The 15447-nt window shown below is 44.3% G+C and overlaps 1 protein-coding gene across 3 annotated transcripts in view; it reads left to right on the forward strand.

Annotated features, from left to right (window-relative positions):
* fam49ba (family with sequence similarity 49 member Ba) overlaps positions 1-4305 on the forward strand; it is a 56413-nt gene extending 52108 nt beyond the window's left edge. For all 3 annotated transcript variants that reach the window (XM_045693790.2, XM_045693791.2, XM_045693789.2), the window contains 5 exons: positions 1558-1674; positions 2061-2140; positions 2427-2553; positions 2982-3052; positions 3811-4305. In XM_045693790.2, coding sequence (XP_045549746.1) covers positions 1558-1674; positions 2061-2140; positions 2427-2553; positions 2982-3052; positions 3811-3880 — 465 coding nt within the window. In that variant the 3' untranslated portion in view covers positions 3881-4305. The remainder of the gene's footprint in view (positions 1-1557; positions 1675-2060; positions 2141-2426; positions 2554-2981; positions 3053-3810) is intronic.
* Positions 4306-15447: the final 11142 nt, after the last annotated feature.

Consider the following 15447-nt stretch of genomic DNA (forward strand, 5'->3'; position numbering starts at 1 on the left):
CCGAGATGAGATCCTCAGACCCCTTGTGTGACCATATGCTGGTGTGGTTGGCCCTGGGTTCCTCCTAATGCAAGACAATGCTAGACCTCATTTGGCTGGAGTGTGTCAGCAGTTCCTGCAAGAGGAAGGCATTGATGCTATGGACTGGCCCGCCCGTTCCCCAGACCTGAATCCAATTGAGCACATCTGGGACATCATGTCTCGCTCCATCCACCAACGCCACGTTGCACCACAGACTGTCCAGGAGTTGGCGGATGCTTTAGTCCAGGTCTGGGAGGAGATCCCTCAGGAGACCATCCGCCACCTCATCAGGAGCATGCCCAGGCGTTGTAGGGAGGTCATACAGGCACGTGGAGGCCACACACACTACTGAGCCTCATTTTGACTTGTTTTAAGGACATTACATCAAAGTTGGATCAGCCTGTAGTGTGGTTTTCCACTTTAATTTTGAGTGTGACTCCAAATCCAGACCTCCATGGGTTGATAAATTGGATTTCCATTGATTATTTTTGTGTGATTTTGTTGTCAGCACATTCAACTATGTAAAGAAAAAAGTCTTTAATAAGATTATTTCTTTCATTCAGATCTAAGATGTGTTGTTTAAGTGTTCCCTTTATTTTTTTTAGCAGTATATTTGTAAAAAAAAAAAAAGTTTTTTCAAAAGTGCAATATTTAAAGATATTAGCCATAGGTTTTGATGCTGGTGTTTTTCCGTCCGGCCTTCTTGTGAAGTATGGTGTTATATTAACACTTTTAAAAGTACTTTTCAAAGAATGATAAAACATTTATAACATTCTAACAGCACTAATCCTATGTATACTTCTTTCAATTCTATTTTTGTTTGAAAGACACCAAGGCCAGGATTCAATTAGATCAGCTGTAAGCCATGTTAACCGACAAACACATAGCTTTTCATTGCTGTTGTTTAGGCGGTGTCTGAGGTGTAACTACATTAGAGCTGTCATATACACAAGTGGCCCCTTATGTTACTTATCGCGGACATTGCCATTGGATTCACTGAGACGCATTAGTAGAAATCCCATGCAGCCACATTACAAGTTACACCTCTTTAAGGAATACCTAGGATAGGATAAAGTAATCCTTCTAACCCCCCCCCTAAAAGATTTAGATGCACTATTGTAAAGTGGTTGTTCCACTGGACATCATAAGGTGAATCCACCAATTTGTAAGTCGCTCTGGATAAGAGCGTCTGCTAAATGACTTAAATGTAAATGTAATGAACACAGGAATGCATGATGTACTCTACACCTCAATTAGGCTGATAGAAATCCCTATTAGTTTCTTTAATGATTTTACATTTGAGTGTCATTATTTCTAGATAGCCTGACTTTCTTGTTTAGAACTTGTAACTCTTGTGGGTTATAAGGACGGTGTGGTTTTGTGACAATGACCATAAGAGCAGCCATGCGGTCACCGATTTGACAGCTCTAACGCAGTTACATCTCAGACACCGCCGAAACAAAAGCTACGTGTTTGTCTGCTAACACGGGTTACCGCTGATCTGATTAAATCCTGGCCCAACTCTTTTGCTTTCAGGCAGAGGAGGAGAACGAAGTCAACAATGAGCTGGCCAATCGGATGTCTCTGTTCTACGCGAATGCCACGCCCATGCTGAAAACGCTAAGCGACGCTACAACAAAGTTTGTTTCAGATGTAAGTGAAAAAGCATTACATTGATTAAGAATAATAACTCCTATTTCATAGTGTGAAAGTCCTGGATAGGCAGTTCGCTGGACAACTTGAATTGTAATTTGCCAAATGTCATGGAACAGGGCAGCATCTGTCTCTGATACAGATAAAGAGGGAGCTACAGTATCAGTTTCTTTGACAGTGATCATGGAAAACAGACATTGCAAAATATGTTATCTACGTAGTTTATTCTCATCTTCTGGCTTATCGTACAGCAGTTTTTCTTTAAACAGTATCGCACAGTCAAATAAAATTGCACCGTTTAATGCTGTTTTGCTTTAGGAAAACATCAATGAAAATGGTAACAAAAGCTGTGTCAATAAGATGGTGTTTTCTGTTGATTTGACCAGAACACAGATCTACCCATTGAAAACACAACGGACTGCTTGTGCACGATGGCCAGCGTATGCAAAGTCATGCTGGAAACGCCGTGAGACAGACCTCTTTTCTAATCTAATTTATTTTCCCCTCTGTGACATTCAGAAAGTCAGATCACAAATGATTCTGTACTGTACTTTGTAACATGAAGTCTGTCTGCTTTGTTGCATCTGCTTTGAGGTTTTATTTCTTTGAACACTAAACATGATCTAAAAATGCTGTTTGTGTTTTGGTTTGTCTGTGTGTTTGGGGGCGTGCATGTGACTGCATGTGTACGCTTGTGTGTCTACACACGTGTCTTTGCGCACACGTGTTTGTGTGCGTGTGTGCGTCCACAGGGAATACCGTAGCCGTTTTGCCAGCGAGGATACTGTGTCCTTCTGTTTGCGTGTGATGGTAGGAGTGATCATTCTTTATGACTATGTTCACCCTGCTGGAGCCTTCGTCAAGTCCTCCAAGATCGAGGTGCGTTAACAGAGTTCTTATGACATTTATTGTGGCCGTATGTATCAAGCGTCTCAGGGTAGGACTGCTGATCTAGGATCAGGTCTCCCCTGTCTATGTAATCTGATTCATTGTGATCTAAAAGGCCAAACTGATCCTTAATCAACACTCCTTCTCTGAGATGCTTAATACATACAGCCCCAGACGTTGTCATACCTGAAAAGCGACGTAATATATCACTGTTGTATCACCAGGGAGGGGAAACATTGTTCTAGTCCAACAACACAAATTAAATAATCCACTAACAGCCAGCCCATGATTAGTTGAATCAGGTGTGTTACTGCTGGGCTAAAACAAAAATGTGCACCTCCTAGGGATCCCAAAGGAATACATACAGGGACACTGACATATGGAACCATAAATATGTAACTGACTTTGTTTTGATATAGATGAAAGGGTGCATCAAAGTCTTAAAGGATCAGCCTCAAAGCAGTGTGGAAGGCCTGCTAAACGCTCTCAGGTAAGTGGCTTCTTTTTCCTATACATGCTGTGGTTAGAAGCCAACTTGAATGTATAATAGCATGTTTGTACTTACATGCTAACTACATGTTAAATTACTTTTCAATGACAGGGGTCACAACTTCAGTCCTAAACGGCCACACTAACACACCTGACTCATGTAATCAACCAATTTATGGGTCTTCAAAGTTGACCATGATTAGATTAATCAGATGTGTAAGAGTTTGGCATTGCAGCCACCCATGACTGAAGTTGTCCACCCATGTTATATTACATTGTTTGTGTTTGTATTTGTATTTATTAAGGATCCCCATTAGTTCCTGGGAAGGCAGCAGCTATAACACATGAAGTGTGTGCCCTCAGGCCACTACTATACTAGCATGTTGTTGATTTGTCCTTGAACACTGTTTTGCCAGAAGTGATGATATTTTACACCGACTAAGCTACTCTGTTCATTCCCCTGCCTGCCATATGTTTTTGTATGTTGTATGTTATCTATTTTTATGTCCTGTAAGGGGTTTATTTATGAGGCACATTTCTGTGAAGCAGACAATAAAATGCTTTCTTATCTATGTTGTCTTAGCCTAGAGTCCAGACCTTTCCATCAGTACATCAAATTACTCAGCAATTCTTCAGAGCAAATATGTGGATGTTAAGATGATTTAAACCATTTAGCTGCAATCTAATGTTAATATTGTTTTTAGGTAATACTAGTGTTGTTTTGGATAGATGTTCTGACTGTACTCTCTTCACATTCAGGTACACAACAAAACATCTCAATGACGAGACTACCTCCAAGCAAATCAAAAATATGTTGCAAGTTAACTGAGAGAATGTGTTTAAATAGCATCCAGCGCTCTGTAGTTTCTGGAATAAGATGATCTTCTATTTCCAGTGAGAGTTAAGGCACCATGTTTGGTACTGTTGTAAAGAAATCATTAATGAAACAAGGCCATATCAAGTAGCAGCTACTGACTTAGTGTCTCATCAGCTGGATGTTTGGACAGTTTTGTATCAGTAAGAAAAGTCATTTCACTGGAACATTTTGACTGAAACAATAATCATTTGTAATAATGTCACAGTATGAGGTACTTTATTGAAGAAGATACTGCTCAAGGGACTTCATTTTATATATGGCAGCATAAATCTTGTATTAGATTTTTTACAGTTAGTATTTGTATAATATAATGTCAAGTTATTTTTTAATGACAATTCATGTTAGAGGGAAAATAAAGCTTTTGTGATTTTTCTAAAGCTTTTCTCTGATCATTTATTTCTTAATAGATTTACAGGTTCAAAGAATGTGTCACCATTACTGGCTCTTATCTCACTATTTAAGTCCAAACTATTTGCCTTACGAATACCCCACCCTAGAACCACCTCCTCCCTTCTAAATTCTCCCTCCTGCCTAGGATCATGGGAAACACTTTCTCGGAAACGCAGTCCTAGGCCATTTAGTAGTTCTTATGAAATGATGTAGGATTAATGGATCATTTGGTAACACTTTATTTTACAGCCTGGCATTGACACAACTAGGGCTGTGGCGTTCACAAAATTTAGTCAGCCGGTGATTGTCAAGCAAATAACTGTCAGTCTCACTGTAATTGACCATTAATTAACAAACACATTTAGCATCTCCTGGCTTCCACACATAGCATAACAAGTCACTAATGCAGACCTTTAGAACATCTACATTTTACGAAGTCTAATCAATCCATGTAATATAGCATACACCTTCACAATACATCCATTATTTATTTTAGACAGGTCTAAAGAAACATTATATGAAGAAAATGTAGTCTATTTCAAAAGAACAGAATAGCATACTTTTGAGTTGTCCTTCTGTTAGGTCCTGATCTGTGGGCTACACTACTTCATTTAGCAGACAAGATCTGCTTGGGGCTCAGCGCTGGGCCTCAGAGCTGTAAAACAGTTAGAGAACCGCAAATGTGTCACGTCTGCTTCCGCTCTCCCCCCCTTGCGCTTGAGGGCGCCAGGCTGCCCTGCATCACGCACTCCTATCATCCATTACGCACACCTGCCTTCCCTCGTCATGCACATCAGCGATATTGGACTCACTCATCACCTGTTATTACCTCCCCTAAATTTGTCAGTTCCCCAGCTCTGTTCCCCGCTTCTGCATTAATTGTTTTTTGTTTGTGTTACCTGTTTGCTGACGCTGTTCCTGTATCGTTCCTTGTCCGTTATTTATTAAATGTTTTACTCCCCGTACCTGCTTCGTCTCTCCAGCGGCTTTCCATGTCACAAAATCCTCTCCTACCTCTAACTCGATTCCACTTTGCCTCCGATGATGTAGAGCAAGACGCAGTAGTTTTCCGATTCTCATCGGTAGGATGTGTTAATAAAGGAAAGTGGTCCAAGGTAGTATCCTCAGGAGCTACTGTAGAGGAGCCCAGTCTCGTAGAACACCCTGGATTATCCCCTTTGTCATTTAGAATGGTCGCATCAAAAACAGTATGCAGTCTTGAAGTCTCCTTAGCCAGAGCAAGATGTTATTTTCAAATCAATTCAAATCAAACAAAAGGTGTGGACTAACAGTGAAATGATTACTTACGAGCCCTTCCCAATAATGCAGAGAGAAGAAAAGTATATATAGTACATTTTTTTCAAAAATAAATCCACAATGAGTAACGATAATGTGGCTATATGCACGGGTCACCACTACCATGTCCATCTGCAGGGGTATAATGTAATTGAGGTAAATATGTACATATGCTTTGCTTTGTCTTGGCCAGGTCGCAGTTGTAAATGAAAGCAGCAGGGCGGGTGAGGGCAGCAATCGGTTGAAGAGCATGCATTTAGTTTTACTAGCATTTAAGAGCAGTTGAAGGCCACGGAAGGACTGTTGTATGGCATTGAAGCTCGTCTGGAGGTTAGCTAACACAGTGTCCAAAGAGGGGCCAGAAGTATACAGAATGGTGTCGTCTGCATACAGGTGGATCAGAAAATCACCAGCAGCAAGAGCGACATCATTGGTATAAACAGAGAAAAGAGTCGGCCCGAGAATTGAACCTTGTGGCACCCCTATAGAGACTTCCAGAGGTCCGGACAACAGGCACTCCGATTTGACACATTGAACTCTATCTGAGAAGTAGTTGGTGAACCAGGCGAGGCAGTCATTTGAGAAACCAAGGCTGTTGAGTCTGCCGATCACAATGCGGTGATTGACAGAGTCGAAAGCCTTGGCCAGGTCGATGAAGACGGCTGCACAGTCCTGTCTTTTATCGATGGCTGTTATGATATCGTTTAGGACCTGAGGTGCACCCATGACCAGCTCGGAATATACCACGATCTGTGCCAGGCCTGCCACGTCTGTTGACTCATCCAGCTGGGACGCATAGAACTCACTGGCTTGTATGTGAAGCAGTAACTATTTCAAAACATCTCTCAGCCATGTCACTGATGCGTCGTTAAACAGTGTTGTTTAATGAAGGCATTGTCTTTGTAGTTCTTTGGGCCTTTTCCCCCCATTATTGTCCCAGCCATATCCGCGGCAGCAGGAAGAATTAAGTCCTCCACAATAGTATGGGGCTTGCCTGTCCTAGCCACTCGGTAGCTCACCATATAAGACGCTTCTAGCCCCTTCTTATTGGTCGTTTCTGTTGCTTTTATACATGTCTTACTCCACGAAAGTCGTCTTTATTCTCGTAAAAAAACTCCTATGGCTTATTTTTCAAATTGGCGTGTTTTGTTTCTAAATGTCGGCGCAAGAGTGAAGGTTTCATCGAGTTGTGAGATAGTACTTTTGCACATATAACACACTGTGGCTGAGGAAAGGCACTCCCAATGTAAATGAACCCCAAATCAATGTAGTTCTCATCATATTTGAGCCTCTTCGATGGTCCAATGTCCTTATCTGTTGTTCGGGTGCTTTCCTGGGTAAGGGGGCAGTAGCTCTTCGGCTGCATCAGATTCACAACTGTCGCTGTCTGTGCTGGCTGGGCTAACAAAAAATGTAGAATTCCTGATGCTAGCATTGGATGTGCTCGTGGAAGCAAAACAACTTGTGTCGTTGACAGGTGCAGGTGTAGTACTGCTGGTAGTAGCAGTACTACCAGTAGAGCTGGTATGTGTCTCTATGACCTTACTTTTTTTAACCAATAATACATTTTTCGGGGCAAACGGAATGAGCAGCAGCTACGTTTGGCTACATATGGACCATTAGTGGAATTCCTACAAGAGAGTAACGGTTAATGTGATTGGATGTTAATTATTTGACTAGGCTGTGTATTACTTAATTTGTTATATTTAAATAGGCAAGTCTACCTGTATTTAACATTGTGTTGTTATTTCGCTGAACACTAGATTGTTTAATTTTATTTTTGGCAGTGAAACGAGGCCACTCAGGCGAGAAAAAATCCTCACCCAAATGTATAGCCCCGTTGGAAAATCTAAATTGAGTGTTTGAAAATGTGAAGAAAAAAAGTATTATTATTATAATAAAAAAGAAAATGTGAATCACATTTTTATTTGGCGTACCCCCGACGGCATTGCGCGTACCCCATGTTGTGATGCTGCCATGTTGTGTTGCTACCGTGTTGTTGTCATGTGTTGCTGCCATGCTATGTTTTTGTCTTAACTCTGTCTTTATTTAGTGTTGTGGTGTCTCTCTTGTCGTGATGTGTGTTTTGTCCTATTTTTTTTTTTTTATCCCAGCCCCCATCCCCACAGGAGGCCTTTTGCCTCTTGGTAGGCCGTCGTTGTAAATAAGAATTTGTTCTTAATAGACTTGCCTATTTAAATAAAACAAATTAAGTAATACACAGTGTAATAGTAGGCTAATAGCAGTATAACAACAGGGGTGGTGTTCTATTGTGTTCTATAATAGTTATGACTAAAAACACGATGGATAATGTATAAGTACTAACACAGGGGTGGGGCGCCTACTTGGTCAAGTTAGAAGTCCCAAAGATCAGTGGTGTGTCCAGAACATTTTGAATGGGGTAGCCAAGGTGGGGCACAGACCCAGTTTAGAGGGGCCATAACATTTGAATCTTAGTCGATGCAAGGTGGATTTTTTCAATATAATTCTGATGGTTCAATGCATTAAATGCTTCAGCTCAGGTTTGGTACATTCCCCATAAATCAATACACACTACACAGTGGTGAGTATTCATGGGTGCCAAGGGAAGTCAGGCTTCCCCAGAAATGTTTAACAAAAAAAAAAATAAACAAACATACAATTATTTCTCATTCGTTTCTATCCGTGTTTCATAATAGCATCCGAGCGAGGCAAACCGTGTCCCTCTGTCTTAGCCCATGTACAGTGCCCCTCGGAAAGTATTCAGACTCCTTGACTTTTTACGTTATTCTAAAATTAATACAATATTTTTTACTCAGCAATCTACACACAATATCCCATAATGAAAACGCAAAAACAAGTTTATAGATTTTTTTGCAAAAAATAAATAAAAAAAATGTATTCAGACCCTTCGCTATGAGAATCGCAATTTAGCGCAGGTGCATCCTGTTTCCATTGATCATCCTTGAGATGTTTCTACAACTTGATTGGAGTCCACCTGTGGTAAATTCAATTGATAGAACATGGTTTGGAAAGGCACACACCTGTCTACATAAGGTCCCACAGTTGACAGTGCACGTCAGAGCAAAAATCAAGCCATGAGGTCTAAGGAATTGTCCGTAGAGCTCCGAGACAGGATTGTGGCGAGGCACAGATCTGGGGAAGGGTACCACAAAATGTCTGCAGCACTGAATGTCCCCAAGAACGCTGTGGCTCCATCATTCATAAATGGAAGAAGTTTGTATCCCCAAGACTTCCTAGAGCTGGCCGCCTGGCCAAACTGAGCAATCGAAGGAGAAGGGCCATGGTCAGGGAGGTGACCAAGAACCCGATGGTCACTCTGACAGAGCTTCAGAGTTCCCCTGTGGAGATGGGAGAACCTTCCAGAAGGACAACCATCTCTGCAGCACCCCACCAATCAGGCCTTTATGGTAGATTTTTCAGAAGGAAGCCACTCCTCAGTAAAAGGCACATAAGAGCATGCTTGGAGTTTGCCAAAAGGCACTTAAAGACTCTCAGACCATGAGAAACAAGATTCTCTGGTCTGATGAAACCAAGATTGATCTCTTTGGCCTGAATTCCAAGCATCACATCTGGAGGAAACCTGGCACCATCCCTATGGTGAAGCATGGTGGTGGCAGCATCATGCTACTTTTCAGCTGCAGGGACTGGGAGACTAGTCAGGATTGAGGCAAAGATGAACGGAGCAAAGTACAGTGAGATCCTTGAATGAAACCTGCTCCAGAGCACTGAGGACCTCAGACTGACGCAAAGGTTCATCTTCCAACAGGACAACGACCCTAAATACACAGCCAAGACAACACAGGAGGAACTTCGGGACAAATCTCTGAATGTCCTTGAGTGGCCCAGCCAGATCCCGAACTTGAACCCGATCGAACATCTCTGGAGAGGCCTGAAAATAGCTGTGCAGCGATGCTCCCCATCCAACCTGACAGAGCTTGAGAGGATCTGCGGAGAAGAATGGGAGAAACTCTCCACATACAGGTGTGCCAAGCTTTTAGTGTCATACGCAAGAAGACTCGAGGCTGTAATCGCTGCCAAAGGGGCTTCAACAAAGTACAGAGTAAAGGGTCTGAATACCTGTCAAACTCTTTTTGACCATACAGCATTATATACATGGGCTGTACATACTAAGACAGAGGGGCGCTGTTTCGCTTGCTCGGATGCTTTCTCGAGTGAAATTGATGAGTCTTGCTGTCTTGGTCAAAATTATCCATATATTCAAAGACGATCTATCAGATCTCAGAATTTCTACTGGGGTAGCTGGGGTAGCCAATCAGATTTCATGGGGGACTGTGGCCACCCTGGGCCACCCCCTGGACATGCCATTGCCACAGTTAGAAGGTCAGAGTTTGTGAGCCTGTGTCCCAGGGACAGAGAGTGACTGTGATTTTATTTATATACGGTGCATTCGGAAAGTATTCAGACCCCTCAACTTTTTCTAGAACTCCATCTCTTGTTGATGTCTCTTTCTCTCTTCATATTTCTCTCTCACAAAAGTAACAAAACCAGAGTTTAAAGGTCCCTAACAGTCATTCTGATTCCCATGTAAGATAGCCTTTTGAGTGACTAAAATGTCACTCATAATATTTTTTGGGGATAGAAATACAAAAAAGAATTGTTAAAGTACTTTTTCTTTCATGTCTAACTACAAGAAGTTTGAAAAGTGGGGAGCTTATGTTCATGAGCTAGCCTTGACTGACAGCTCTTTGAAACACCTATGTCATGAAATTTGAATGCAGTGAGAAGTGTTTCAGTAAAATCATCTCAAGCAAATTTGGTGATACACAAAGCAACTCAAACAACATTGAAATAGCATGTTTTATACATCTTCCGTTTAGCATGTGTCATGTGATGTAGCATGTGTCATGTGATGCAGTTCACAGTAGCACTGATGGATGTGTTGACATGACAAGCATGTGACGACCTGAAACTCAATGGTCGAACACCTCCTTGAAGAGGGCATGGAAACGGGATTCAGAGGACAGTTCAGAACTTTGAGCGGTCCACAGGGCTGTGCCCCAATCCAGAGCTTTGCCTGTGAGTAGGGAGATGTCGAAGTCCACCCTGTCTTTGTCAGAGGTGAAGTCAGCAGGGTGATGGTCTATGTACATGTTACATTGCATGAGAAATCCTTGACATTTCCCTGGGGAGCCGTCGTATTTATTAGGCATGGATATGGAGAGAGATGAACGAGAGGAGGCTGTGGCACCTGATATCGGTGAAGCAGGAATGGACTGGCGAAGGAGGTTGCAGAGTTCATCGATTCGTTCCTCCTGTCGGGTTAGACGTAGCTGCAGCTCACTGAATCCATCTGTAGTTTTTGGTGAGGTATTCTATAATAAGTATGATGGGAGACAGAGTGCTGGTTTCAAGCATAGGACGCAGCAGGTGTTTGTTTAGAAAAGGACCACAGGAGGAGGCAGGTAGCAGGTTCCAGGGACAGGCAGAAGGTCATACACGGGGAATCCAAAAAGGTAACAGTACAGGCAGGGAAAAAGGCTAATAACGTAGTCCGGGAGATCAGGCAAGAGGTTGATGACAGGAAATCTGATAGGCAAAAGTACAGGCAGGGAATAGGCAAAAAACGTTGTTAGTGAGGAGGGCCAAAAACTACGATACACAGGAGGACTAATATAGAAATAAACAGAGCTCCGAATAGAATGTGTATCAAAACAAACAATACCTCACAATGATGGGCTGCAAAGAACTGAACTAAATGTTGTGTGAACAGGTGATCAGAATTCAGGTGATTGGGATCTAGGGTGAGCTGCGTTCATGGGACCTATGTGTTTGAGATTGTGAGCTGGAAAGTGGGCTGAAAAGTGATCTGCGTTTAGGGGATCTATGTGTTTGAGAGTGTGAGTTGGAAGCAGACGTTACACATAGCCTGCATGCTTAACAGACATGTCACCCATTGAGCATGTTTGGGATGCTCTGGATCAACATGTACCACATTGTGTTCCCGCCAATATCCAGCAACTTTGCACAGCCATTGAAGAGAAGTGGGACAACACTCCACAGGCCCCAATCAACAGCCTGATCAACTCTATGTGAAGGAGATGCGTCGCACTGCATGAGGCAAATGGCGGTCGTGCCAGATACTGATGGGTTTTCTGATCCAAGACACTAATATCCTTCATCTCCCTGACAATCCCACCCACAGTGATCAATTGACAGGCCAAACTGTTAAGAATGTGGCCAGGATACAACATGACAAAGAGTGTCACGTTGGTATAAAGGATTTTAGAGACAGGTGCAGGAATACATTACATTTACATTACATTTGTCATTTAGCAGACGCTCTTATCCAGAGCGACTTACAAATTGGTGCATTCACCTTATGATATCCAGTGGAACAACCACTTTACAATAGTGCATCTAAATCTTTTAAGGGGGGGGTTAGAAGGATTACTTTATCCTATCCTAGGTATTCCTTAAAGAGGTGGGGTTTCAGGTGTCTCCGGAAGGTGGTGATTGACTCCGCTGTCCTGGCGTCGTGAGGGAGCTTGTTCCACCATTGGGGTGCCAGAGCAGCGAACAGTTTTGACTGGGCTGAGCGGGAACTGTGCTTCCTCAGAGGTAGGGGGGCCAGCAGGCCAGAGGTGGATGAACGCAGTGCCCTTGTTTGGGTGTAGGGCCTGATCAGAGCCTGAAGGTATGGAGGTGCCATTCCCTTCACAGCTCCGTAGGCAATCACCATGGTCTTGTAGCGGATGCGAGCTTCAACTGGAAGCCAGTGGAGAGAGCGGAGGAGCGGGGTGACGTGAGAGAACTTGGGAAGGTTGAACACCAGACGGGCTGCGGCGTTCTGGATGAGTTGTAGGGGTTTAATGGCACAGGCAGGGAGCCCAGACAACAGCGAGTTGCAGTAATCCAGACGGGAGATGACAAGTGCCTGGATTAGGACCTGCGCCGCTTCCTGTGTGAGGCAGGGTCGTACTCTGCGAATGTTGTAGAGCATGAACCTACAGGATCGGGTCACCGCCTTGATGTTAGTGGAGAACGACAGGGTGTTGTCCAGGATCACGCCAAGGTTCTTAGCACTCTGGGAGGAGGACACAAGGGAGTTGTCAACCGTGATGGCGAGATCATGGAACGGGCAGTCCTTCCCCGGGAGGAAGAGCAGCTCCGTCTTGCCGAGGTTCAGCTTGAGGTGGTGATCCGTCATCCACACTGATATGTCTGACAGACATGCAGAGATGCGATTCGCCGCCTGGTTATCAGAAGGGGGAAAGGAGAAGATTAATTGTGTGTCGTCTGCATAGCAATGATAGGAGAGACCATGTGAGGATATGACAGAGCCAAGTGACTTGGTGTATAGCGAGAATAGGAGAGGGCCTAGAACTGAGCCCTGGGGGACACCAGTGGTGAGAGCGCATGGTGCGGAGACAGATTCTTGCCACGCCACCTGGTAGGAGCGACCTGTCAGGTAGGACGCAATCCAAGTGTGGGCCGCGCCGGAGATGCCCAACTCGGAGAGGGTGGAGAGGAGGATCTGATGGTTCACAGTATCAAAGGCAGCAGATAGGTCTAGAAGGATGAGAGCAGAGGAGAGAGAGTTAGCTTTAGCAGTGCGGAGAGCCTCCGTGACACAGAGAAGAGCAGTCTCAGTTGAATGCCCAGTCTTGAAACCTGACTGATTAGGATCAAGAAGGTCATTCTGAGAGAGATAGCAGGAGAGCTGGCCAAGGACGGCACGTTCAAGAGTTTTGGAGAGAAAAGAAAGAAGGGATACTGGTCTGTAGTTGTTGACATCGGAGGGATCGAGTGTAGGTTTTTTCAGAAGGGGTGCAACTCTCGCTCTCTTGAAGACGGAAGGGACGTAGCCAGCGGTCAAGGATGAGTTGATGAGCGAGGTGAGGTAGGGGAGAAGGTCTCCGGAAATGGTCTGGAGAAGAGAGGAGGGGATAGGGTCAAGTGGGCAGGTTGTTGGGCGGCCGGCCGTCACAAGACGCGAGATTTCATCTGGAGAGAGAGGGGAGAAAGAGGTCAAAGCACAGGGTAGGGCAGTGTGAGCAGGACCAGCGGTGTCGTTTGACTTAGCAAACGAGGATCGGATATCGTCAACCTTCTTTTCAAAATGGTTGACGAAGTCATCCGCAGAGAGGGAGGAGGGGGGGGGGAGGGGGAGGAGGATTCAGGAGGGAGGAGAAGGTAGCAAAGAGCTTCCTAGGGTTAGAGGCAGATGCTTGGAATTTAGAGTGGTAGAAAGTGGCTTTAGCAGCAGAGACAGAAGAGGAGAATGTAGAGAGGAGGGAGTGAAAGGATGCCAGGTCCGCAGGGAGGCGAGTTTTCCTCCATTTCCGCTCGGCTGCCCGGAGCCCTGTTCTGTGAGCTCGTAGTGAGTCGTCAAGCCACGGAGCAGGAGGGGAGGACCGAGCCGGCCTGGAGGATAGGGGACAGAGAAAATCAAAGGATGCAGAAAGGGAGGAGAGGAGGGTTGAGGAGGCAGAATCAGGAGATAGGTTGGAGAAGGTTTGAGCAGAGGGAAGAGATCATAGGATGGAAGAGGAGAGAGTAGCGGGAGAGAGAGAGCGAAGGTTGGGACGGCGCAATACCATCCGAGTAGGGGCAGAGTGAGAAGTGTTGGATGAGAGCAAGAGGGAAAAGGATACAAGGTAGTGGTCGGAGATTTGGAGGGGAGTTGCAATGAGATTAGTGGAAGAACAGCATCTAGTAAAGATGAGGTCAAGCGTATTGCCTGCCTTGTGAGTAAGGGGGGAAGGTGAGAGGGTGAGGTCAAAAGAGGAGAGGAGTGGAAAGAAGGAGGCAGAGAGGAATGAGTCAAAGGTAGACGTGGGGAGGTTAAAGTCACCCAGAACTGTGAGAGGTGAGCCATCTTCAGGAAAGGAACTTATCAAGGCGTCAAGCTCATTGATGAACTCTCCAAGGGAACCTGGAGGGCGATAAATGATAAGGATGTTAAGCTTGAAAGGGCTGGTAACTGTGACAGCATGGAATTCAAATGAGGAGATAGACAGATGGGTCAGGGGAGAAAGAGAGAATGTCCACTCGGGAGAGATGAGGATTCCAGTGCCACCACCCCGCTGGCTCGATGCTCTAGGGGTATGCGAGAACACGTGGGCAGACGAGGAGAGAGCAGTAGGAGTAGCAGTGTTATCTGTGGTAATCCATGTTTCCGTCAGCGCCAGGAAGTCTAGGGACTGGAGGGTAGCATAGGCTGAGATGAACTCAGCCTTGTTGGCTGCAGACCGGCAGTTCCAGATGCTGCCGGAGACCTGGAACTCCACGTGGGTCGTGCGCCCTGGGACCACCAGGTTAGAGTGGCAGCGGCCACGCGGTGTGAAGCGTTTGTATGGCCTGTGCAGAGGGGAGAGAACAGGGATAGACAGACACATAGTTGACAAGCTACAGAAGTCTTGTTTCTTGTATTATTGTCTCTTGTGTCTTTAGAGAACTGTTTCACTTTGATATCCTTTTTCTTCTGTCCTGATTTTCTCTTTCTTTTCTTCTGTTAACTAGATATTCTTTGTTGTTCTTCGTTAGCTAGCTAGCTTCTTCCAAAAGAGTCCCTAGCAACTGCTTAGCAACTGGTAAACAATTCAGCTAGCTAAGATAAAATTGTAGTTATGAAAAATAGTTATTTTTCAAAAGCCTATCTTCTTTGTTTGTTGCTTGTTTTTTCTCCTCTTCAGTCTTGCAGTTTTCTTTTGCTTTTTCCGATGTACTTCACTCTAAAAACCATGTAAATTTCAATATTTGTAGGAGCTAGAATACACAATAGGGTTTTTTAATACACCCAAAACAAACAGGTAAACAAAAACACTGGGCTGTACCCAAACAAAAGAGCGAGGGTAAACCTCGTTGAA

Source organism: Salmo salar, chromosome 14 (assembly GCF_965601325.2).
Source record: "Salmo salar chromosome 14, fSalSal1, whole genome shotgun sequence".
Lineage (NCBI taxonomy): Eukaryota > Metazoa > Chordata > Actinopteri > Salmoniformes > Salmonidae > Salmo > Salmo salar.